This window comes from Myotis daubentonii, chromosome 4 (genome assembly GCF_963259705.1).
Source record: "Myotis daubentonii chromosome 4, mMyoDau2.1, whole genome shotgun sequence".
NCBI lineage: Eukaryota > Metazoa > Chordata > Mammalia > Chiroptera > Vespertilionidae > Myotis > Myotis daubentonii.
Window position 1 is genome coordinate 3,432,119 of NC_081843.1, and position 23,417 is coordinate 3,455,535.

At 52.0% G+C, this 23,417-nt stretch overlaps 1 protein-coding gene and 1 long non-coding RNA gene across 2 annotated transcripts; one reads left to right on the forward strand and one right to left on the reverse strand.

Annotated features, from left to right (window-relative positions):
* The first annotated feature begins 1,006 nt into the window (after nt 1–1,006).
* On the forward strand, nt 1,007–23,068 carry LOC132232624 (acyl-coenzyme A synthetase ACSM2B, mitochondrial-like). Its single transcript, XM_059691993.1, is given in 15 exon segments — nt 1,007–1,061; nt 1,064–1,182; nt 4,992–5,202; nt 7,093–7,300; nt 8,383–8,526; nt 9,913–10,069; nt 12,691–12,770; nt 12,861–12,984; nt 14,089–14,169; nt 16,596–16,697; nt 18,353–18,480; nt 18,598–18,646; nt 18,648–18,698; nt 19,771–19,890; nt 22,828–23,068. Coding segments are annotated over 15 exon segments (1,734 nt in total). The 3' UTR covers nt 22,933–23,068.
* On the reverse strand, nt 11,936–16,024 carry LOC132232625 (uncharacterized). Its single transcript, XR_009452442.1, has 4 exons — nt 15,842–16,024; nt 14,097–14,237; nt 12,845–12,965; nt 11,936–12,541 (listed from the first exon to the last, which is right to left on the reverse strand). It is a non-coding gene; the product is annotated as an uncharacterized LOC132232625 (long non-coding RNA).
* Nucleotides 23,069–23,417: the final 349 nt, after the last annotated feature.

Sequence of the window (23,417 nt, forward strand, 5' to 3'; positions counted from 1 at the left end):
CAAGGAAGGAGAGCAAGACCAGCAGGTTGGTCAGGAAATCTTCACTTCTGTTCTTTAGAGGATAAAAGAGGAGGCATAGTATCTGAGACCTTGAGCATTCTGGCTGCTGCTGGCCAGACCCACAGTGGGGAATGGGAAACCAGCCAGCTGGTGGGACTCCTGGCTTGATTCCTTAAAGCAAAGGTCATTAGACTTAAATTCCGCAAGCTCCCCCAGGTGCACATGTTAGAACTCAGAAGCCAGCCTACATGGCCTTGGATGCACTGCCCCTGAAGCCCGTGTGGAAACAATGACAGAGTCATCATTTCTGAAGTGATGCTGTGTGTCAGGTGCTGTGAGCTAAGTTCAGTTGAAGGAAATAGATGAAACTTGTATTAGTCAGCATTTACTGTAGTAACAAATATCCAAACATCGCAAGAGCGTAAAACCACACATATTTTCCCCATGAGCCTTTGGGCAGGCTGTGGGTGTGCTGGGCTCAGCTCAGCCTATAGGTGTTATCATTCAGGGACCCATGCTGAAGACAGAGCACCACCTGGGGCATGCAACATGCATGAGAGAGGGCAGAAATGCAAGGGCTCCTGACCCACCACCACACAATCACATCCACTCACATCCATGGCCAAGGCAACACGAGGGGTACATACACTTCCCAGTGAAAATTGGTGGGGATATATAATCCCAATCCAGGGAAGGAGCAAGCTGTGGGGAACAACAATCAGTCCACCACACCCCGTACTTTAAGCACTAAGGGGTTTACTGCCTGGAATCGAGTGTCCACAAAGCTGCCAGAAGTGCTACAGAGGTAAGATCTGGCTGGGTGCTGTGCTTGTGGAGAATGGCATGCCTGACCGCGATGTACACTGAGTGCAATGCACTCATATCCACAGCAAATTCCTTCTGGAAGAAGCTGTAAGGGGCTTGAACGCCATGAGCAGCAGTGACGAGTGGAGTAGCTCTAGTAGGAAAGACTCACCTCTGTCACCTTTCCTGCACAGGTCTGGCCATGCACTGGCTGCAGAAACTCCAGGGGATCTGCATCCGAAGGAGGACTCAGATGGCCTCCGCACTGTCCACATTCATACCAAGCAACAGGCATCGCTGCCGTGGGGCCACCAGGAAGTCCCTGCCAGGTTTAACTTCGCTAGTGATGTGATGGATTACTGGGCTGGCATGGAGAAGGTAACGGGTGGAGAAGAGACAGAGATGGACAATTGGGCTGAGTTTAATAGTTCATCCATACATTCAATATATAGTGAACACATTACGTGTCAGGTACTATGATGAGCTATGATGCTCATCTCCCATGAAGGCCGCATTTGGTGGGAGCAAGAGAGCATAGGCTTGGCAGAAAGAAGGGCTGAGGAGATTGGTGCAGGTGGGGCAATCTGGTAAGTCGCTGGGCAACTGACACAGTTTGCCTCTACATTCTGCACGTGCTCTGTTGTGACATCCCAGGGTAGACAAGGACTAGTGGGCTGGGGTCAGAGAAGAGGCAGATTTGGGTTTAATAAGAGAAAATCAGCACTGACCACAGACTGAGTCAGTCTTCCCACAAAGTTGTGTGTTCCTGTCATCAGGAGTAAGTCAGCAGAATGGTCACCAGGCAGAGATTATTAAAAGGACTCTAGCATCGGCATCAGGGAAAGAGTGATGAGGAAATGCCTCTCTCCCTTCCCACCCTGGACTTCTGGACCTCCACCCCATCCATGGTGGATGCCGCCCTGCCTTCCCCTGAGGTTCTGTGCACCTTTCTGGAGGATGAAAAGACCCTCTTGGCTGGGATCTGGGAAGAAGTGGGCTTACATGAATGGCACTCGGAGGGAGCCACACTGTGATGTTGCCACGGGGTCCTGACATCAGCACCCAATCTTAGTGCAGAGATTGCACACGCTGGCCTCTGGGCTGAGCGTGGCCCGGGGTGCAGGGCACGCTTCACACAAACTTCAGTCAATACTTGAAATTCTAAAACTTTCTGACAAAAATGTATATTTCTGGCTTTTTTCTGAAAGTTATACCTCCTTGGAATAATGAGGAATGTCTTTATTACCATGACTCAGAATCCTGAGTCCACAAAAGAAGTAATGTAATAAATTTACTACGCAGCCATCAAAACCTGCTCCACTGACAACATTTAAAAAATAAGCAACATTTAAAAAAACACTCTGGCCACTGTGGCTCAGTGCTTAGATTGTCAACATGCGCCCGAAGGTCACAGGTTCAATTCCCAGGCAAGGTCACATGCCTGGACCAGGCCTGGGATGAAAATCACAGGTTCATCCCAGGCCTGATCCAGGTGCGCAGGAGGCAACCAATCCCACATCAATGTCTCTCTCTTTCTCTCTCTCTCTCCCCCTCCCTCCCTTTCACTCTCTAAAAATCAATGGAAAAACTATCCTCTGGTAAGGATTAACGGCAACAAAAAAATTAGTGGCAATCAGGGGGAAATATGCAACTCATATCAAAGCAAAAGAATTAATATTCCTAATACAAAAGAGACCCTAGAAATCAAGAATAAAAAGGCACATCCCAATATAAAAGTGGGTGAGGTATAACATGAGACAGTTCACATCTTATTTGTGGTAATATATAATGAATTCATGCTGTTATTTTTTTAAAGCATACATGTATAAAATTTCTCAGTTTTAATTTCTAACATAATTTTTTTGTTTTACAAAATATTTTATTTTATTTAGTCCTAATGGTTTTTAAAGTGTATTTTTACTGATTTCAGAGAGGAAGGGAGAGGGAAAGAGAGATAGAAACATCAATGATGAGAGAGAATCACTGATCGGCTGCCTCCTGCATGCCCCCTACAATGGGGATCGAGCCTGCAATCCAGGCATGTGCTCTGACTGGGAATCGAACTGTGACCTCCTGGTTCATAGGTCAATGCTCAGCCACTGAGCTACTCTGGCCGGGCAGTGCTAATAATTTTTTTTTGCATTATAACTCCTGAATAATGGTTCTTTTGATTATAATTATGAGCAAAATTTTAATTATAAGGAAATAGGGATACTATTTAAATAATGGCCAGTTTTCCATAAGTATTGTGGTTTAGTCATGAATAATAATGGAAAATGTATTATTCACAGAGAGAAGGCATTCAAATAGTTCTTCATTACCAAATGAATGAAATAGGAATGTATGTTATGATAATATGAGTCGTATTTCCAGTATTTATCAGGCTGCATGGCTTCCCTGGGCTTTGAGACTTGAAGGTGAGGATGGTGATGGGCATATGCATCTGTGTTAGCAATGTTGCTCATGGTTACAGCCTCTTCAGGTCACCTTCAGGCAAGTTTCTGACTTTAAAATTATAAACACAAACATAGAATGCTAAATCCCAATTACAGCAAAGCTTTTAGATTAAAAATGTTTAAATAGGAAGATATTAAGAAAAACACAATCAAAATTCATTATCTACTAAAGGCCCGGTGCACAAAAATTTGTGCACTCGGGGGGGCGGGGGGGTCCCTCAGCCTGGCCTGTGCCCTCTCACAGTCTGGGACCCCTCAGGGGATGACCACCTGCTGGCTTTGGCCCACTCCCAGGGGGATTGGGCCTAAGATGGCAATCAGACATCCCTCTGGCAGCCCGGCAGCCCTCGGGGGATGTCCACTTGCCAGCAGGGAGCAGGCCTAAACTGCAGTCGGACATCCTTAGCGCTGCTGAGGAGGCAGCAGAGGCTCCACCACCACCACTGTGCTGGCAGCCATCAGCCTGGCTTGTGGCTGAGCAGAGCTCCTCCCATGTGAGAGCGCCCTGGCCACCAGAGGGCAGCTCCTGCATTGAGCATCTGCCCTCTGGTGGTCAGTGTTTGTCATAGTGACCAGTCATTCCCAGTCCTTCTGCTGTTAGGGTCAGTTTGCATATTACCCATTTACTATATAGGATAGAGGCCTGGTGCATGGGTGGGGGCCGACTAGTTTGCCCTGAAGGGTGTCCCAGATCAGGGTGGGGGTCCCGCTTGGGTGCCTGGCCAGCCTGGATGAGGGGCTGATGGCTGTTTGCAGCTGGTCACACCCCCTTCAGGGTGGGGGTCCCCACTGGGGTACCTGGCCAGTCTGGGTGAGGGGCTGAGGGCCGTTTTCAGGCTGGCAGGTAACTGAAGCTCCCAACCTCTCCTTTTTTCTTTTTTCTTTTATTCTGGGATTTACTTACCTTCTATGGCTGTCACTGGAACTGAGAACCGGCTTTAGCTCTGAGGCTTGGCTCCAGCTGAGACCTCGGCTGCTGAAAGCAGGTTTCTGGGGATTGTTTAGCTTCTATAATTGAAACATTGTTTCTTAGAGTGCAGCTCAGAGGCCGGCAGCAGCAGGTGGGGAACCTTGGTTTCCTCCATCACTGGAGCAAGCAAGCCTCCTGTTCGCTTCAGCTGCCTGGCTGCTGGCCGCAATCTTGGTTGGCAGTTAATTTGCATATCACCCTGATCAGCCAATGGGAAGCATGTCAGAGGTATGGTTAATTACCATGTTTGTCTATTATTAGATAGGATCATAATAAAAGCATAATGTGCTAATTAGACCGGATGTCCTTCCGGATGATCTCCCGGATGAAGCTGGAGCTGTGAAGGACTACTCTTGCATGAATTTCATGCACAGGGCCTCTAGTTCTTTATGAATGAGAACTGGAACAGAGATACCAATCCAACTAGTGTATCATAATTGTCCTTTGAGAAGCAAAAACCATTTCACAGAAAATACTGTGAAAGATCAGAGGGGCTACTTTCACTTTATGCTTTATGACTGTGTTTATCTCACTTTTCCTGTATTCACAACTGAACTGATATGCAATACTACTATTTTATAAATTCTAATTGAAATATTGATAGATAGAATCCATAGAAATAAAAACTCTTTAAGGTTCTTAAAATACTTTTTAAGAGTGACTACGGGTCCTGAGATCAGAAAGCTTTCCACCAGGACCTTCCCCAGGCTGTGTCCCAGCCATCCACCAGCCCCCCATCAGCAAGCCTCCCCTTCCCTCAGGCCGGCAGGAGAGCCCCGGGCCCTGCCCTGTGGTGGGTGAGCGGCCGCGGGGAGGAGGTGCGCTGGGACTTCGGGCAGCTGCAGGAGCTCAGCCAGCGGACGGCCAATGTCCTCGCGGGAGCATGTGGCCTGCAGCGTGGGGACCGCGTGGCCGTGGTGCTGCCCCGGGTGCCCGAGTGGTGGCTGGTGACACTGGGCTGCATGCGAGCAGGTGGGTAGTTGACCCCCTGGGCTGGCACTGGCTCTCTCGTGAAAGAAACTGATGGCAGAGAAATGCCACCATTCCTCCCAAAAGATGCCGCTGCACATAGCATGCATCCCCCCTTTTGTTTAGGCAAACTATCTCCTAAGTGCCTGCTCAAGGTGGCTGGCAACAGGCGAGCCACGCATGGTCTGTGCTCATGGGCCTTACGGATGTCCAGATAAAGGCAGCATGAGCTATCCGCTGTTCACATCGTTACTTCACCACCATTTTGATAGGTGGCATGTGAATTTTCTAAGAACCTATTAAAAGTCTGGCTCACAGCCAGTCTTTGTAACTAAAGTTTCATTGGAGCACAGCCGTGACGTTATGTATTGTCCCTGCCTGAGCTGCACTGGACTAAGGGCAGACTTGAGTCATTGGGACGGAGAGCGTCTGGTCCGCAAGGCCTAACGCATTTACCATTGGCCTTTTGGCTCTCAGAGGGCCCTGAGCGGTCTGATCTGCAGCAGCCCCGGGTGGCTCACTGGAGTGGTACTGAGGCAGGAACTGCAGATGAGCTGAATCTGTCTATGTATGTGCGTGTCTATGTGTGTGTATCTGTGTCTATGTGTGTGTATGTCTGTGTATCTCTGTGTGTCTGTGTGTGTATCTGTGTGTCTGTGTATGTCTGTGTGTGTCTGTATGAATGTGTATGTGTGTATGTGTATGTGTGTCTGTGTGTGTATCTGTGTGTCTGTGTGTGTCTGTATGAATGTGTCTGTGTGTGTATGTGTCTGTGTGTGTATGTCTGTGTGTATCTGTATGAATGTGTCTGTGTGTCTGTGTGTGTATGTGTCTGTGTGTGTATGAATGTGTGTGTGTCTGTGTGTCTGTGTGTGTGTCTGTGTGTCTGTGTATGTCTGTGTGTATCTGTATGAATGTGTCTGTGTGTCTGTGTGTGTATGTGTCTGTGTGTGTGTATGAATGTGTGTATGTGTCTGTGTGTGTATGTCTGTGTGTATCTGTGTGTCTGTGTGTCTGTGTGTGTATGTGTCTGTGTGTGTGTCTGTATGAATGTGTCTGTGTGCATGTGTGTGTGTCTGTGTGTGTGTCTGTATGAATGTGTGTGTATGTGTGTGTATGTCTGTGTGTATCTGTGTGTCTGTGTGTGTGTCTGTGTGTCTGTGTATATCTGTGTGTGTCTGTATGAATGTGTCTGTGTGTATGTGTGTGTATGTGTCTGTGTATATGTGTCTGTGTGTGTGTCTGTGTGTCTGTGTATATCTGTGTGTGTCTGTATGAATGTGTCTGTGTGTATGTGTGTGTATGTGTCTGTGTGTGTGTGTCTGTGTGTATGTGTCTGTGTGTGTATGTCTGTGTGTATCTGTGTGTCTGTGTGTGTGTCTGTGTGTCTGTGTATGTCTGTGTGTATCTGTATGAATGTGTCTGTGTGTCTGTGTGTGTATGTGTCTGTGTGTGTATGAATGTGTGTGTGTCTGTGTGTGTATGTTTGTCTGTGTATGTCTGTGTGTATCTGTGTGTCTGTGTGTGTGTCTGTGTGTCTGTGTATGTCTGTGTGTATCTGTATGAATGTGTCTGTGTGTCTGTGTGTCTCTGTGTGTGTCTGTATGAATGTGTGTGTGTCTGTGTGTGTATGTTTGTCTGTGTAGGGGCTGAGGGCGGGGTTATTAGGCTTAGACTGTCAATGGTGTGACATTAGACCTCTTACAGCTCTGACAGCCCAGGGAAACCTGTGTTTAATTCACTCTGTGGCCCCTGGTCTGTCGTCATTGACATTCCCCATTGGTCGTCCCTTCCCCAAACTCCCCTCCACTGGACCCCACTGGCTGTTCCATCAGCTTCTGCAGGGAAGGAGACAGCCCCTTCCTGTTCTCTCTAAGCACCTGACTCCTCCAGGCCTCGCCTTCATGCCCGGAACCATCCAGATGACGGCCAGGGACATCCTCTACAGGCTGCAGGTGTCCAGGGCCAGGGCCATCGTGGCAGGGGAGGACGTGGCCCAGGCAGTGGACACTGTGGCACCCGAATGCCCGTCTCTGAAGACAAAGCTACTGGTGTCTGCAAAAGGCCGGGATGGGTGGCTGGACTTCAAGACGCTCCTGCAGTGAGTAGCCGCATGTCCTTCCCTGGTTCCCATCACCAGTGGGCCCTGAACCAGGTACTCAGGTGCAAGTGCTTCCCCGGGGCAGGTCGGGAGCAGCGCGGAGGACTGACAAGGGGAGGCTCACGCCAGCGTCACTCAGGGGTAAGCGGGCCTTCTGAGGGCACATGATGCTGCTCAGGGTTCTCATGGAAGGACCAGCAGCACCGAGCTCCACCGGGAGAGCATTGCCCGGTGGGGACACTAGCCACCCACCCTCTGGGCTGCACACACGTGCATGCAGAGTAGCTCCGGGTTCCAGCCAGGGGGCAACAGCGAGCCCCTGGCCCACACCAGAAACAACACTAAGTGGGTGCAAACTCACCGAGCCTGTTCAAGGGAAGGAGTCAGGGGTGTGGCCAGGAGCGTCTGAGGTCACACACAAGCGATGACTGACACACCGGTTTCTGGCCCCTCCTCCAGCCCCGCCCCCCCCCCCTCCCTGCATCCTCAGCCAGGCCTGCAGCCACACAGCACTGGCGGGGCAGCCCGCTCCCCTGAAATCCCTCCCCGGAGACACGGAGCCCAGGAAACCCTGGAGGACGGGAGCTTTTTCTTTCTGCTGACATGTGTTTAAGAGAGCTGCCAGGGGACAAGACAGCGAGACCAGCTCTGGGAGGCTCGAGGTCAGGACCCTGGAGGAGAGGTCTAGGGGTGCGCATGCTTCGAGGGACTAGCTGGCATCCCCTCTTTACCTGGTGTCATGTCAGAGATCCCGACAGCAAGTAGATGCGCATTTACTGAATGCTCGCTAAGCAAGCAGCCGTTTCGTTTGTGTCGCAGTAACTTCCTCCGTGACTATGAGACCCACTGATCCCATTGCACTGACATGGAAAGTGAGCCCAGGGAGTCCGATCAGTCCCGTCACAGCTCACAAATGTCAGCCCTGCGTGGCGCCCGCCCAAGGCTGGATGGCTCGGACTCACCTGACCGCCCCACCGAAGCCTCCCTCCGGGCCGCCACTGGCCCTGCAGCAGGGGCGGGTGGGGACGGCGCCACCGGGACCCCTGGTGCGGCAGCTCTGAGAGGGCGACCTGTCTCTGCAGAGGGGCGTCCCCCACTCACCGCTGCGTGGAGACAGGAGGCCAGGAAGCGGCGGCCATCTACTTCACCAGCGGGAGCACCGGGCTCCCCAAGATGGCAGAGCACTCCCACGCCAGCCTGGGCGTCAAAGCCAAGATGGACGCTGGGTAAGCAGATCCCCTCGCCACAGGGCAGACCTAGAGACTCATCTGAGTCAGGCCCAGGGCTCGTGGGCGGCTACCCTCTGGTGCTTCTGAGAAAGGCATGGAGCGGGCAGGAGGGCGCCTGGCTTGCACCCGGCAGACACCAACCGCTCATAGCAGGGAGCTCAAGGCCTCCTCCGGCCTTGGCACCACGAGCTGCTAGTCTGACTGATTAGCGCACAAGCATGCCACCTCAGCCGGCGGGCCGCCTGCCGCGACTGAAGTTTGACCTACTTGGCATGCCATGCGTTCCCCGAGACTGACCCACGCCTCCTCCTGTGAGGCGCTGGCGACTTGCTTTAGCGCTACCCACACTCCAAAGGGGCACCTGTGTCAGCAGCAAACTACTTTCAGAAGCCATCTCGGATTAACCCGGTGAAAGGAGGTCTCAGCTATCAGCACTGAGAACGTCCTCCACTCTTCCTCAGCCCTGTCAGTGAGTCGGGGAACATGGGGCCAGGTGGCCAGGCAGCTCTAACAGACCTTCAGGGCCTTTCACAGGAGGCGCTGCTCACCGGCCCCATCATGACCAGACCTGGAAAAATAGTTTCTGCAAGAAACTCAAAAACCTAAATGTTCCACCTGTGAGTCTGTGATACCAGAAAACTAAATTATTTAACAGCAACAATTTAGTAGAAGAGCCATAGTAAAATACAGTTTCTAAAATAGGGAAGCTAACTCACTTAGGTGTATCTAAGATATTAATTCTCACCCCACCCCCCAAATTTGTTCCGGATAGACTGTGATCCAGTTTTCTTACGGCATTGGAAGTAGAAGCCACCTTCAGGCAGGGACACGCACCATGGTCTCCCACCACCGGAAGCTCTCCATGTCCAGGCTAAATCGTTCCTGCTCTACGACAGGCCTAAAGCCTTTTATTCTGGCCGCACAAGAGAAAGGAAACAGGCATAGGCCATTGTGATGCTTCAAGGAAACAGAACCAAAGGTCTGCTCAGCTGAGCTGGAGCTCAGCAAGGCTCCTTGCTGGAATGATCACCTGGGGATGTTTTGTGAGGAAGCACAGTAAACATGTCCTGGTGGCTGCTACAGGTCAAAGCCACACTGCATTCTGGGGATAACATGAGAATGAGACCCAGTTATCTGTTAAGTGATGTCAGCTGGGATCACACCTTCCAAATACTCTCTCCTTCAGGAAACAGAACGTGTAGACGAACAACTCTCTTTCCTCTATCAGTTTCAGCTTCCACACACTCCTACCAAGCATGCCACCACACTCAGCACACACACACCTGAGCGCACACACCTGCCCCTGCCCGCCATGTGCACGCTCCTGCTCCGTTCCCCAGCGTGCATGTCGTATATGCATGTGTGTTTCCTCTCTTCCCTCAGCCTGTGGACAGACCTGCAAGCCTCGGACCTGATCTGGACCATAACAGACACGGCGTGGATACTAAACATCCTGTGCTCGTTTCTGGAACCCTGGACGTCGGGAGCATGCGTATTTATCCATCTCCTGCCGAAGTTTGACCCACTGGCCATCCTGCAGGTGAGAGAGGCCCACTGCACACCACGCGGCGGTCAGCCCAAGGTTTGCACACTCCGATTGACTGCAGTTTCTTTCAGCTCATCTAGTCTGCTAACCCTCGCCCTATGGATGAACATTGTTCAGTACGCAAGATGGAGAGGGCCCCGGCCTCCCAGGGCTCGTGGGCCAGGGAAGGAGAGAAACCCACATATAGTACAAAGAGTATATTCAGGCAACAGGCATGGGTCACTGGCTCACTCAACACGTGTTAACTGGTGCCAAGCATCCGATAGATGGTGGTGAACCACACGTAGGGAGGAGTGGGCTGTGGAGGTGACGTGATGTGTGTGTGTGTGTGTGTGTGTGTGTGTGTGTGTGTGTGTGTGTGGAGTACAGTATAGACTACAGGTAAAATGCACAGAGTGCAGCTATGTTAAGGGCACAGCTGGCAAACAACTGACCTGTGTCACACCACGCACCAGCTTGGGCTGCTATAACAAGCACCCTGGGGCGGGGCTTACCCCCAGACATCGCCCTCTCACGGGCCGAGGCTGACAGCCTGGGCCAGGGGCCATGTCCTTCGGGTGCACAGACAACCCCCTTGCTCGGTCCCCTGTGAAGAGAGTGAGTCTGACCCCACCGCAGGGCCTGCCCTCAGGACCTTCTCCAAACCTAATTACCTCCCAAAGGCCCAACACCTTCCCAGGGGGCTAGGGCTTCAACACGTGAATTGGGGGGCACAGTGTTCAGTCTATGACAGGCACCCCTGTCACTGCCGCCTTTTCAAGACATAAGACATTCCCATTAGGGCAGGGAGTGCCCACGCCACAGCCACGCTCCATCGGCTCCTCAGCCTCCTGACCTCCACTCCAGGGTAGCTGGCTTCTCTGTGATCTTCATAGAGTGGAGCCACCCAGTGTGGGATCTCTTGTGTTTGGCTTCTTCCACTCAACACTGTGACTACTCGTGACTACTCGCCACTGGCTGCTCGGTGGGGACGTTTGTCCTCCCGGCTGCTGTGGCGCATTCCGCTCTGTGTCCAATCATGATTTCTTCTCCATCCCACTGTAGATGGACATTAGGGTCATTGCCAGTTGGGGACTGGAGGGGTTTTGAAGAATAAATAGGAGTTTTCCCACGGAACTTGACAGGGCAGCCATGAGATAAAGTCTGCAAACAGCCTGGCCCAGTGCGCAAGGCGGTGGGAGGCTCACTTTGCTTGCACAGGCGCACCCAGTGCTGGACTCGGTGTGAGGAGGACTGGGCCATGCACCTCCTGCGCCGCCGGGTCTCTGGGGGAGTCCAGGGCCCACCCGGACTTCTGTTTGGCTGGCAACCGGTCAGGCTTGGTCTGGATTCTCAGGAGATTCTATTCAAATGATTTTGTCATTTTCTGATGTAAACAAATTGTTACTCTGCCTCCTTCCAAAAATGATTTGATATGACTTCTGTTAAGTGGAGCAAATAGTTTTTTCTAAAAACCTATTAGGAAAATATAGATTGGAGTTTGGGGTGGGGAAACCAACAGGAGTAAAGAGAAGTGCAGCAAGTAAGTAGGTAATTACATACTGAGCTTCCTGTAGGGGAAGGCAATAAGGGAGATGGGATGTTTCCATAGCTTTTACCAGTTCATCAGGAGTGTTTGGGGGATGCCCTGGCTGGTGTGGCTCACTCAGTTGGTTAAAACATCATCCCATGCACTGAAGAGTCGCGGGTCCGATTCCCAGTCAGGGCACATACCCAGGTTGCAGGTTCGATCTCTGGTCGGAGTGCCAATCCATGTTTCTCTCTGACATCGATGTTTCTCCCTCTCTCCATCTCCCCCTTTCTCTCTCTAGAATCAATGGAAAATATATCCTTGGGTGAGGTTTTAAAACAAAAAGAGTACTTGGAGGAAATAATTGCATGATTCACTGATGTTAATCGTTTTTCTATATATTTTTGCCTAAGTCGTTTTTTATAAGCTCTGTGCAGACAAAGGTGGTGTTACATAGCAGTTAGGCATACTGGCAGCAAATGCTGGTTCCACTCCTGGCTGCTTGTGTGACCTTGGGCATGTCACTTCGTCCTCTGAGTCACAGCTTTCCCTTCTGACTGGGGGTGATCATGCAGACGCCGTGAGGCTATTGTGAGAAGAGAAGGAGCTGGCACAAGCAAGGTCTAGCAAGTGTTCGGTGCCAGCTAAATTTTAGCAGCGCTTCTGAAGTGCCAATAAGGCACTTTCCCACCTGAATTAATCTGTCGTGAAGCTGGCCCAGAGGCTAGGCACTGAACCAAGAGCACACCGCCACTTTGCCACAGTGGCCGCCTCCTTCCCTGGGAGGCTGGGGTTTGCATAACCTGAAGGTGTGGATATGAGGACAGTCATCACATCGGCAGGAGTAGGCAGCTCGATTTGACAAAAATGCCACAAAATAACCCTGGGCCTTTCCCTCCCATGATAGGTGCTCATTTCTCTGTTATGTTGGGCTTGAGGGGACATGAGAATTGGGGCTCATTGGACCTGAAACAGACACAACAAATAAGCTAGGATTTAAAGGCAGACCCCGCCATGCCATCGCCCAGGCTCGGAACCACCTTGTGTCCTGGCCGGCTGGGCACCCGACCTGGGGGCGGCATCTCACCTGGCTCTCCTCCTGCAGGTGCTGTCCAGCTACCCCATCAACAACATGGCAGGGGCCCCCATAGTCTACCGAATGCTGGTGCAGCAGGACCTGTCCAGGTGATGGGCTCGGGTGGTCAGGACCTCCCCCTCCCCACGCTCACCTACTGACCCACAGAGTCTGTGGGGGACACTCACCTCTCTCCTCAGTTACAAGTTCCCACACCTGCAGAGCTGCTTCAGTGGTGGCGAGGCCCTCCTCCCAGGCACGCTGGCGAGCTGGCGGGCACAGACAGGACTGGACATCCGCGAGTTCTATGGCCAGACGGAGACGGTAGGCCCGGGAGGGGACGTGGGGGGTCAGGCCAGGAGCTGGCCCCCTGGGCCGATTCCGCTTTGACAATAAGAATGTGAGCCATGTTCCTCATGTGCTGTCCCATCAGTATTCATGGAGCACCCCCTGTGGGTCGGCCCTGAGAACGCAGCAGAGATACTGCAGGCTGAGTGGGGGGAGGGGGGTTGCACTCCTGGGGGCAGGGGACTAATAGACATCACAGGGCGGCCACAGAGGTTCTGTGGAGAGGAGTAGGATGAGTGCGGCGGGGGGGGTGGCATGGAGGCCAGCAAGCCCTCTGAGTGGGGCTGTCTCAGCAGAGCCCTGGCTTCTGGAATGTGCCAGGCACAGGCTGCTCAGGCAGAAGGGGAACCACCAAGAGCCCCACTCCACCTGCCAGGTCTCCTGGGACCCGGGGCCGTGGGCCGGGACTCACTGTGCTGCTTATGAAAGCCGTCTGGGTGCTTCCCCTCCTTCCCCAGCGCCTCTGCTCGGCCTCTCAGCACTTCTCCCTCCTCCTCGCCACCACTACCCTCCACCCTCCTGGGGAGAACCCCTGGGGGACTGGCAGCGCTGTGGGCAGAGGTTTGCAGTGTGGGGAGGACAGCGCAGCCACAGGGTCGGCCTTTCAGAGGGAGCCTGGCTAGGCCCGTGTCTCTGTGGGAGTGTATTTCAGGGCCCAGCAAGGCTGGCCTCTTAGGGGAGGTCATTTAATTCCATTTGGCTTTAAAGGACTTTGGGTGCCCGTGGTCCCTTAGGAAAGTATGGATCCCCGTAAAAAGATCATAATGTGGTTGGTAGTTCCTCCGTCCTGGGAGTAGTCAATGGCTTGCTTTCCAAACAATTTAGGGGTTTTAGGGAAGGCCAGAAAGCAGGGGAGGGGAGAGAGAAGGGGAGGGGGAGCAGGAGAGGGGAGGGAGCAGGGGAGGGGAGAGAGCAGGAGGGGGGAGGGAGCAAGGGAGGGGCGGAAGGGAGCCACCGAATGTGAGTCATCTTCCCACCACGTCAGGACTGCTCTGCTGAGGGTCCTTTTTCTTTCTTCTCTTTTTTGCTGGGACCTATGACCCTCCTGACGTTTGCCCATCTGTCTGCTGCTTCCCACAGGGACTCACCTGCAGAGTTTCCAAGACAATGAAAGTCAAGCCCGGCTGCCTGGGAACAGCGATCCCCCATTATGACGTGCAGGTGAGTTGGGGCTTCTCGAGATGGGTGATGGGGGAAACAGGCTTTTCCAGTAACTTACGTATTGCATTCTGCATGGAGGAAAAGTAATGAAAAGTAAATGTGTTTTAATACTATGGAGGAGGAAGGAAGGAAAGGAGAGGGAGAGTTTAATATTCTTATCATGCACGAAAAAACACTTTGAATAGCTAGTGGTTAGCTGGCCAGTTAGTTATATAAATACTAGAGGCCCAGTGCACGAATTCATGCATGGTGGGGTCCCTTGGCCTGGCCAATGACCAGGGCCAATAGGGGCCATCTCGCCCAGTCCCGGGGGAGGGACAGCGGGAGGTTGGCCAGCCAGGGGAGGTAGGCTGTGGGAGCACACTAACCACCAGGGAGCAGCTCCTGCATTGAGCATCTTCCCCCTGGTGGTCAGTGCATGTCATAGCTAATGGCCACCATTCCATCATCTGGTCGTCCAGTCGTAACAGTTCCTTAGGCATATATACATTAGAGGTCCGGTGTACAAAAATTTGTGCACTCGGGGGCGGGGGCCCCAGCCCGGCCTGTGCTCTCTCACAGTCTGGGACCCCTCAGGGGATGACTACCTGCTGGCTTAGGCCCACTCCCCAGGGGATTGGGCCTAAGATGGCAATCAGACATCCCTCTGGCAACCCGGCAGCCCTCCGGGGATGTGCACCTGCCAGTGGGGAGCAGGCCTAAACTGCAGTCGAACATCCTTAGTGCTGCTGAGGAGGCAGCAGAGGCTCCCACCACCACCACTACTGTACTGGCAGCCATCAGCCTGGCTTGTGGCAGAGCAGAGCTCCCCCATGTGAGAGCGCCCTGACCACCAGAGGGCAGCTCCTGCATTGAGCATCTGCCCCCTGGTGGTCAGTGTGTGTCATAGTGATCAGTCATTCCCAGTCCTTCTGCTGTTAGGGTCAGTTTGCATATTACCCATTTACTATATAGGATAGAGGCCTGGTGCATGGGTGGGGGCCAGCTGGTTTGCCCTGAAGGGTGTCCTGGATCAGGGTGGGGGTCCCGCTTGGGTACCTGGCCAGCCTGGATGAAGGGCTGATGGCTATTTGCAGCTGGTCACATCCCCTTCAGTGTGGGGGTCACCACTGGGGTGCCTGGCCAGTCTGGGTGAGGGGCTGAAGGCTGTTTTCAGGCTTGTGGGCGACTGAAGCTCCCAGCCTCTCCTTTTTTCTTTTTATTCTGGGATTTATTTACCTTCTATAGCTGTCACTGGAGCTGAGAGCCGGCTCCAGCTCTGAGGCTGTTGCCGGCTGAAAGCAGGTACCTGGGTTTGTTTAGATTCTATAATTGAAACTTTGTTGCCATCACTGGCCACTCTAAGCTCTGAGGCTTCGCTGGCTGAAAGCAGGTTGCTGGAGTTTGTTTAGCTTCTATAATTGCAACATTGTTGCATCCGGAGCTCAGAGCTGGGCTGCGGCAGGCGGGGAACCTTGGCTTCCTCCATCACTGGAGCAAGCAAGCCTCATGTTCGCTTCAGCTGCCTGGCTGCTGGCCGCCATCTTGGCTGGCAGTTAATTTGCATATCTCGCTGATTAGCCAATGGGAAGGGTAGCAAAGTTATGGTTAATTACCATGTTTCTCTATTATTAGATAGGATATATAGATATACATTTTTAAAACAAAAAATAGGAGTGATTTTGACACTTACTGTTCCTGCTGAGCCATCTTGGTGTCCACCTTCTTGGTTCATGCTGCTGACGCACCAGGGTTTGTAGTGACTCCACCACAGAGGAGAGCATGGCCCCCACTGTGCGCTGTCTGCTGGTCAGGAGATGATTTCAAATGGTTCACTGGTACAAACAGCATACAGTCAGTGTGCTGGAGCTGAAATTGTGCTCCTGTCTCTATCATTTCTTCAGGCTACATTCCAAGCAATGGAACTCGAGTATGTGTGTCCGTGGCTCCGTGCAGGGCCCTGCAGGTCTGGAGTATAACAGTGTGTGCTCTATTCCGGGCCACTCCCCTGTGAGCTCTTTTTCTCAGTGCCCCCTGCACTCTGATACAGTCCTGTGACATCAGCAATTGAAGGCACTGAGACATCGAGCTTAAGTAGCTCAAAGACAACGGGTTAGGTAGCAGGGTCGGAATTTGTGTTTTGATCTGTCTGGTGCCCAAGTTCATGGGCTTCGAAGACAACAGGCGGCTGCTATGCCTCCCGAGCTCCTACAGCCAGACATGTCCCGAGCTCCTCTGGCCCAGGCTCTATGGGGGCTTCACCTAAACCATGCCAGGCAGACGGGTTCAAGACCTGAGCTCCAAGCATATGGCTTCCCTGGGTTCCGGGTCCGTGTGTTCAGCCACCACTAGAGCCAGAGGGCCTCCATGTGCCCAGTCGGCTCTCCTGGTTGCTGCCCAGGCACCCTGTCCCACGGCTCCTTCTCCTGATCTGCTTCCTCCTGCAGGTCATCGATGACCAGGGCCACGTCCTGCCGCCTGGGGTGGAGGGAGACATGGGCATCAGGATCAAACCCAACAGGCCCATAGGCATCTTCTCGGGCTACGTGGTAATGAACTCAGGCTCCTCCCCTCTGTCCCTGGTGAGAATAGGGACTCTGAGAGGGATGAGGGGAGGGTCCCCAAGTTACAGACTTCCCAAGAGGCATTGACAAGGAGTACCCAGGGTCTAAGAAGGGTGCTTTGCCAAGAGAGAAGATGGCCCTCACCCTGCCATCCTTAGCCGAACACCAAGACCTCATCTGAAGACTTGTCTTTATTTGGATGCCCCTTTACATGCACAAGAACTGCTCTTGGCAGACAGCTTGCTGCCCGAAAGCATATGCGGCAGCATTCTCCCCAGGACCGCTCTGCGTCCAAGGCTCACCCCCACTCCCCGCCACTGATCCTCTTCACAGCCGTGTGAGCCACATCACACTGGGACTTCGCCACAGAGCTGGGCATCCCTGTCTTCAGACCTTGGAACATTAGAAACAGGTGATCCTCGAGTCCAGCCGCCTTGCTTTAGAGGCAAGGATGGTGAGACCAGATATGACAAGGCTCATGCAAGCCCACCACTGCTGAAAAATGGGCAAGGAAGGCCTCAAATATTAAACCAAATAATACATTCAGTCATAACAGTGGCTGCCACTTACTGTGTGCTTGCTACAGGATACACACAGTCCTAAAGCACTTCGTAGACATTATACTCGTTTAATCTTCCTGATGCCCTTATGAGGTATTTGGAGCCAAATTGCTTGAGTTCAAAACCCTACTCCACTATTTGCTGTGTGAGAAAGTGACTGACCTCTCATGCCTCAGTTTCCAAACCTGTAAACTGTGTATTGTAATACCTCATAGCATGACTATGGTTCTCGAAAGGCATTAGTGTTTGTGGAGCACTTAGAACAGTGCTATGTGAGTGTGTGCAGAAGAAAAGAATTGCCTGAGATCCACATTGTCACCCCCATGATCCAGATGAGGAGACATGGGCCTTGGAGAGGAGGCCAGCAGGGCTGAAGGCGGCTGGAGAGAGCCAAGCTGGGGTCAGATCTGGCTTCCGGTCTCCACTCTGCCATCTGCAATGGCTATTGGGCTTTGGATATGCCTCTTGATTGCTCTGGTCTTCAATACCCGTATTTTCCAAATGGAGATGGGAGCTTATGAGCTCCCTATGCCATCTTTGAACCCAATGACTGACTGTCCAATCCGGAGCCCACACGCCTACACGTAAACAAAACACCAAGATGCACTAACAAGGGGTGAACCCCAAGCCTTCTCCCTGTTCAACAACACCTGCCTCAGCTGAACAGAGGGGTCCAGCTGGTATATTTCTAGAACTTTCAGATCTAACAAAGTAGCCATGAAAGCGTCCCATCAACCTTGGCACCCTTAAATGGTGTCATGAAATGGAGCAGGAGCCAGTTAGGCTGACCCTGAAGGGAAGGTGGGCCCCGGCAGGGGAAATGCCCTGGGCACGGGGGCCTGGCTGCATTGATGTTACCCTTAGACTCAAGCGGGGGTAGGGGGCAACGCTGGGGGAGTAACTGAAATGAAGAGGGAGACCAGCTCCACGGGGCTGGGGTTGACAGGCTCAGGGCAGCCTGCCAGGCACAGTTGTTCAAGTTGTAAAACGCACAACCTGCACAGCTGTTCATGGCAGCCCCGGCCGGGGGCAGAGGGTGTGGGCTTTGCAGGCACAGTGACTGTCTTTCTGTGGCCCCAGGACAATCCTGAGAAGACAGCAGCCAACATTCGAGGGGACTTTTGGCTCGTGGGAGACTGGGCCATCAAGGATCAAGACGGATATTTCCAGTTCATGGGGCGGGCAGATGACATCATTAACTCCAGCGGGTGAGCTGGGTTCTGGGCTGAGAAGTGCAATCTGGGTCCTATTTTTGATGATTCTAGACCTTGGGCCTGGCCTAGAGGTGGTGCCCAGTCTTCTCTGACAGGTGGGTTCTTCTCCAGGCACCGGATTGGACCTGGAGAGGTGGAGAATGCACTCATGGAGCACCCTTGCTGTGGTGGAGACGGCTGTCATCAGTAGCCCAGACCCCATCCGAGGAGAGGTGATGGGGAGCAGCAGGCTAGGGGTGCAGATTTGGGAAACAAGGGTATAAAGTGTGATGGTTAAGAGCATGTACTCTGGCAACTGGACAGCCTGAGCCAAAATCTTGGCCCTCCTGCTTACTAGCTGTGTGACCTGGGACAAGTTGCTTACCCTCTCTGAGCCTCAGTTTTCCATATGTAAGATGAGGGGTTGTTTGATGAGTAAATGTGTTAATATTTATAAGGTGCTTGGAATAAGATCTGTTACATAGCAAGCATCTCAGAAGGTCACTATTGTTGGCACTTGAATCAGAACTGATCCCTGACCAGAAGAACAGAAGGAGGGATTTGAGCCAAGAGATGGAGCCCCTGAGCCATGGATTTTGCAGTGAGAATATGGGGAAGATGGAAGACCTTGTAATAATGTGGGGTTCTAGAAAAAGGTCCAGATGGAGTCCACGGGAGCTTGGGGGTGGGGGGAGGTTAAGGTGCAGAGGTGTGGGTCAATGTCCCAGACATCTCTGCAGGGTGCAAGCTGACACTGTCATATCTCTGGCAGGTATGGGACATATCACCATGGAAACCATAGCAGCCACTAGGCAAATGGGGCCCAAAGAGGATCCTCTACTGAGAAAACTCTGTGCCAAGCATGGAGCGAAGCCAGGCTGTATATGATGTCATTGTAGTTCCCATGAATTAAGGAAGGCAATCGGATCTCCATTTCACAACTGTGCAAGCTGTAGTGGGAGGGTTGAACAGATCCTCTGGGTCTGTGGTCCACAGCCCTTATTGTCTTCTCTTCACTTACACCTAGCTTCTCCCTGTCTCACTGTTGCCACTGGGATATGAGGTGAGCCAGGTCTCAACCTGCCGTCCTAACTGCCCACCCAATAAGCTATTTGAGAGAGAATTGGACTGTTGGCCATTATTACCCCCAGTTTCTCCCTTTTCTTGGCCACAAATACCTGGAGGTACAATGGAGAGGACATAAGGTCGGTGGCTGTGGAGGAAGTCCTAACACTGACTCTGTTGTATCCCAGGAGGTGACGATGCGCTCTGACCCCGCCTCCCTTTCCCTCGTCCTTGCTACAGGTGGTGAAGGCCTTTGTGGTCCTGGCGCCACAGTTTCTGTCCCATGACCCGGAGCAGCTCACCAGGGAGCTGCAGCAGCACGTGAAGTCGGTGACCGCCCCGTACAAGTACCCGAGGAAGGTGAGGGCCCTGGCGCCCCCAACGTGAAGGAGTGGTGGCCTCCTCTCATGTTTCCCTTCTCTGGCTGTGGACCAGGGCTCTGATTTCAAAATTCTGCCTGACTATGACCAAGAAAGTCCTCCCAGAACAATCCGGAAACTATTATAGATCCTGAAAGGTAGCTCAGCACTGAGCTCACCCTGATTGAAAACCAGATGCTCCCATAACAAGTTCTCGCCCATATCCGGCCCACATTCCCACTGTCTGCACCAAGGTCTTGCTATATTACTCAGGATTCTCTGGGCTGCAAGCAACAGAAATCCAACTTGAAGTTCATTTCTCACACAACTGGTAAGGCCAGGGGGGTGAGTCCTTAGTCACAGCTGGAACGGGCAGGCCAATGGGGGTCAGGGATGGCTCTTGCCCTGGACTCTCCTTTCGGTATTGGCTTCATTCCTTGAAGTGCTCTCCAGCAGCTCCAAACACTCTTTCAGCAGCTTTGCAAATCCCAGTAGAAAAAGAGCATCCTTGTCCCCAAAGGACCAGCAAGTCTTCAAGTTGATTCTCATTGGAACAGTTCGGGTCACGTGTCCATTCTGAAAACAATCCCTGTAACCAGGGGATGAACACTGTGATTGGCCAGTTATGGGTCATGCGGTCACCCCTGGAGGGAATGCAGGAAGATGGGAGGAAGGGCTGCCCTACACCAGGACATGGACCGAGTGAGGGAGGGGTGGCTCCCATGGGTAAATGGAAGAGCTGTTATCAGAAAGGGCAAAAAGCATACAATCTACTATTTTAGTTTTGAGCTGTTTTTACTGTGGGGCAGGGAACTAAGGCATAGAGGTGGACACGGAAGAGAGGCCCAGTTTTTGGAGTTGGGCACAAGGTAGGACTTTGTCCCAGGGAAGGATTTAATTTTTCTTCTTTTGAGTCTGGGGTAGAAGGTGAGAGTGGCCACATGAAGCCCCTCAGATTCTATGTAACCCAGGTGCTCACTCACAACTTGTCCGCACAAGCTGTCCCTGGCGGGTTTCTGAGAGGCAGACTCAGAAGGAGACTAACATGGCAGAGGTTTGTGAGGGAGTCTTTGGGGTGAACTCTTGGGGAAGGGAGGGGAATGGATTGACTGAAGGTAAAGTTGCACTGTGATGGAGCTTAGTGGGGGCCTCAGCCAGCCCCATGGGGAGTCTTGAAGCTAAGACACCCTCTCAATTTCCTGAGCAGCAGCTGGGGAAGGGCCTTTACAGCCCCTGTAGGTCAGGCATGGATGCAGGTTGCCCTGGGGGGTGGGGTCCCAGGGAAGGGCCTGGGGGTGAGGCCAGGGGCGGGACCCTGGGAGGGACAACTCTCCTGAGCTGCTGTGCTCGGCAAGGGGCCTGGCTATGGGAAAGTGAGTCTTTCATTCCTGCAGGGACCTGGGCAGCACATCAGAGGCCACCACACAGACTTGCATTCACCTCCATCACTCACTCAGCAATCTCTCTGTGCCTCACTTTTCCTATCTGTGAAATGGGGATTATGGTGTGACCCCTTCACAGGTTGTTAAAAAGAACAGTTAATGTTTATAAGGTACCTTAGCAAGAATTTAATAAGTATTTTAAAGGCGACTAGAAATCTGACCACAACAAGCATATTATGGATTTTTACTTGTAGCTGAATATCTCTGAGGACCCAGTGGAGAGGGTCCTGTCACACAGGGTAACAGTTTATCCCATAGATATGTCTCCTTTTACATCTCCCCTAAGAATGCCCTGGTAGCGGTTCTTCCCACACTCTTCCTCCTCCCAGCAACCACCCCGTTCTGATCCCTTCCTCATGATGTGCAGCATCGCTTTCTTCTTAGCATTAAACTGAACCTCCCGTGGTTTCCTTCTGCTCTCCACTAGCACCCAACGACCAAATAGTAATGTTTTAGGTCATACTGTCTTTGTGGGAACTACTCAGCTCTGCCCTGCAGTGAGAAAGCAGCCAGCCTCAACTGTAAATGAACACATATAGCTGTTGTTTCAATAAAACTTTGTTTACAAAAACAGGAGAAGGGCTGGATTTTGCCCACAGGCTATAGTTTGCCAAACCCCTGCTTTATCAGACTGTGATTTTAACAAATTCTTTCCTTTAAAAAGTTAGCCTTGCCTCACAGCAAGCCAGCTGGTGAGAAGATACCTGTTCCATACCAGCATCCCTCTTATTATTACTTTCCTTAAACCCAAAACCATCTGACTTCTAGACCAACGCTCTGGCAAGCTGAGCCCTACAGCCAGAAGCCTCGGTGAATTCTCTTCCTTGCGCACACCTTAGGATTCAGGAATATTAGAGATGGAAGGGTCCTGAACAGCAAGCATTCCTTCCCACGGGTCAGAAAGTGGAGGTGGAGAGGTTTTTGAGTTCTGCTGAGGACACACCAACAGAAAAGGATGGAGATGAAATTGAAAACCAGGCTTCCTGACTCTTAGCTGCCCACTGTCTCTAGTTCAGATTCAGACCCATGGCTGACATCTTGGGTGTTGCCCCTGCCAAGAACTCAGCCTGCATTTTATCTCACAACAATGCCACAAGGTTGTGGTGATTCTCCAGGTGACTCGGCAGGAAAAATGAGTCTCAGAAAAGCCTAGTTCAAAGCCAGGTAGATGGTGGGGGCGAGACTGGAACACAGTCTGATGTCAGAGCTCAGGTGTCTGACTCCTGTGCCCTGTACTGCTCTCCCTGCCCCACAGTACGTCAGAGACCAGTCGGCTCACTCCTATGTCCTGTTCTAGTCACTTTCTTCTTGTCCCAGAGCACTTTCTGAGCCTCCCTGTTGCACCTTCTTATATCCTGGGAGTTTTCCAAACTCAGTAGTCACTCACCTGGAGCCTCCCAGCCCCAGGAGCTTCCCCTCACCTACAGTAATTCCTCAAAAAAATTCAACCTTGTGGAGTCATGGATGGCCAACCCTGGACTGATCTGTCCCAACAGGTGGAGTTTGTCTTGGACCTGCCCAAAATGGTCTCTGGGAAAATCCAGCGGACGATGCTTCGAGAGCAGGAGTGGAAGAGGTCTGGGCCAGCCAGGGCTCCATGACGCCTGCAGGGGTTTCTTTGGGCCCTGCCCTTGTCCCTTCATTCCCTTCGGGCCATCTGCCTTCCTCGGGAGATGTGAGATTCTTTACGACAAGACATCTGAGTTTTGTCTCCCTGATTGTGAGCTCAAAATCTTCCATGTTGGGGCGGGGGGAGAGGAGAAGACATATGTAATACTTTCAACAATAAAGAATTTAAATTTTTTTAAAAAGAGGAGCAAAAAGAAGAAGAAGAAAGGGAGGGTGGGGATGAGGGTAAGGAAAGGAGAGGGAACAGAGAAAAAGGAAAGAAACATGAGAGAGAGATTAAAACAGCAATTGAGAAAGAAAGAAAAAGGAGGGAAGGAAGTTGGCATGGAGGGAGGGAAGAAAGATAGAAAGAATTAGAGGGAGAGACAAAAAGAGAACAAAGGAGGAAAGAAGAAAAAGAAAAGAAAGATCAACAAAAATAGAAATTGATAACGAAAACTGATGGAAGACAGAAGAA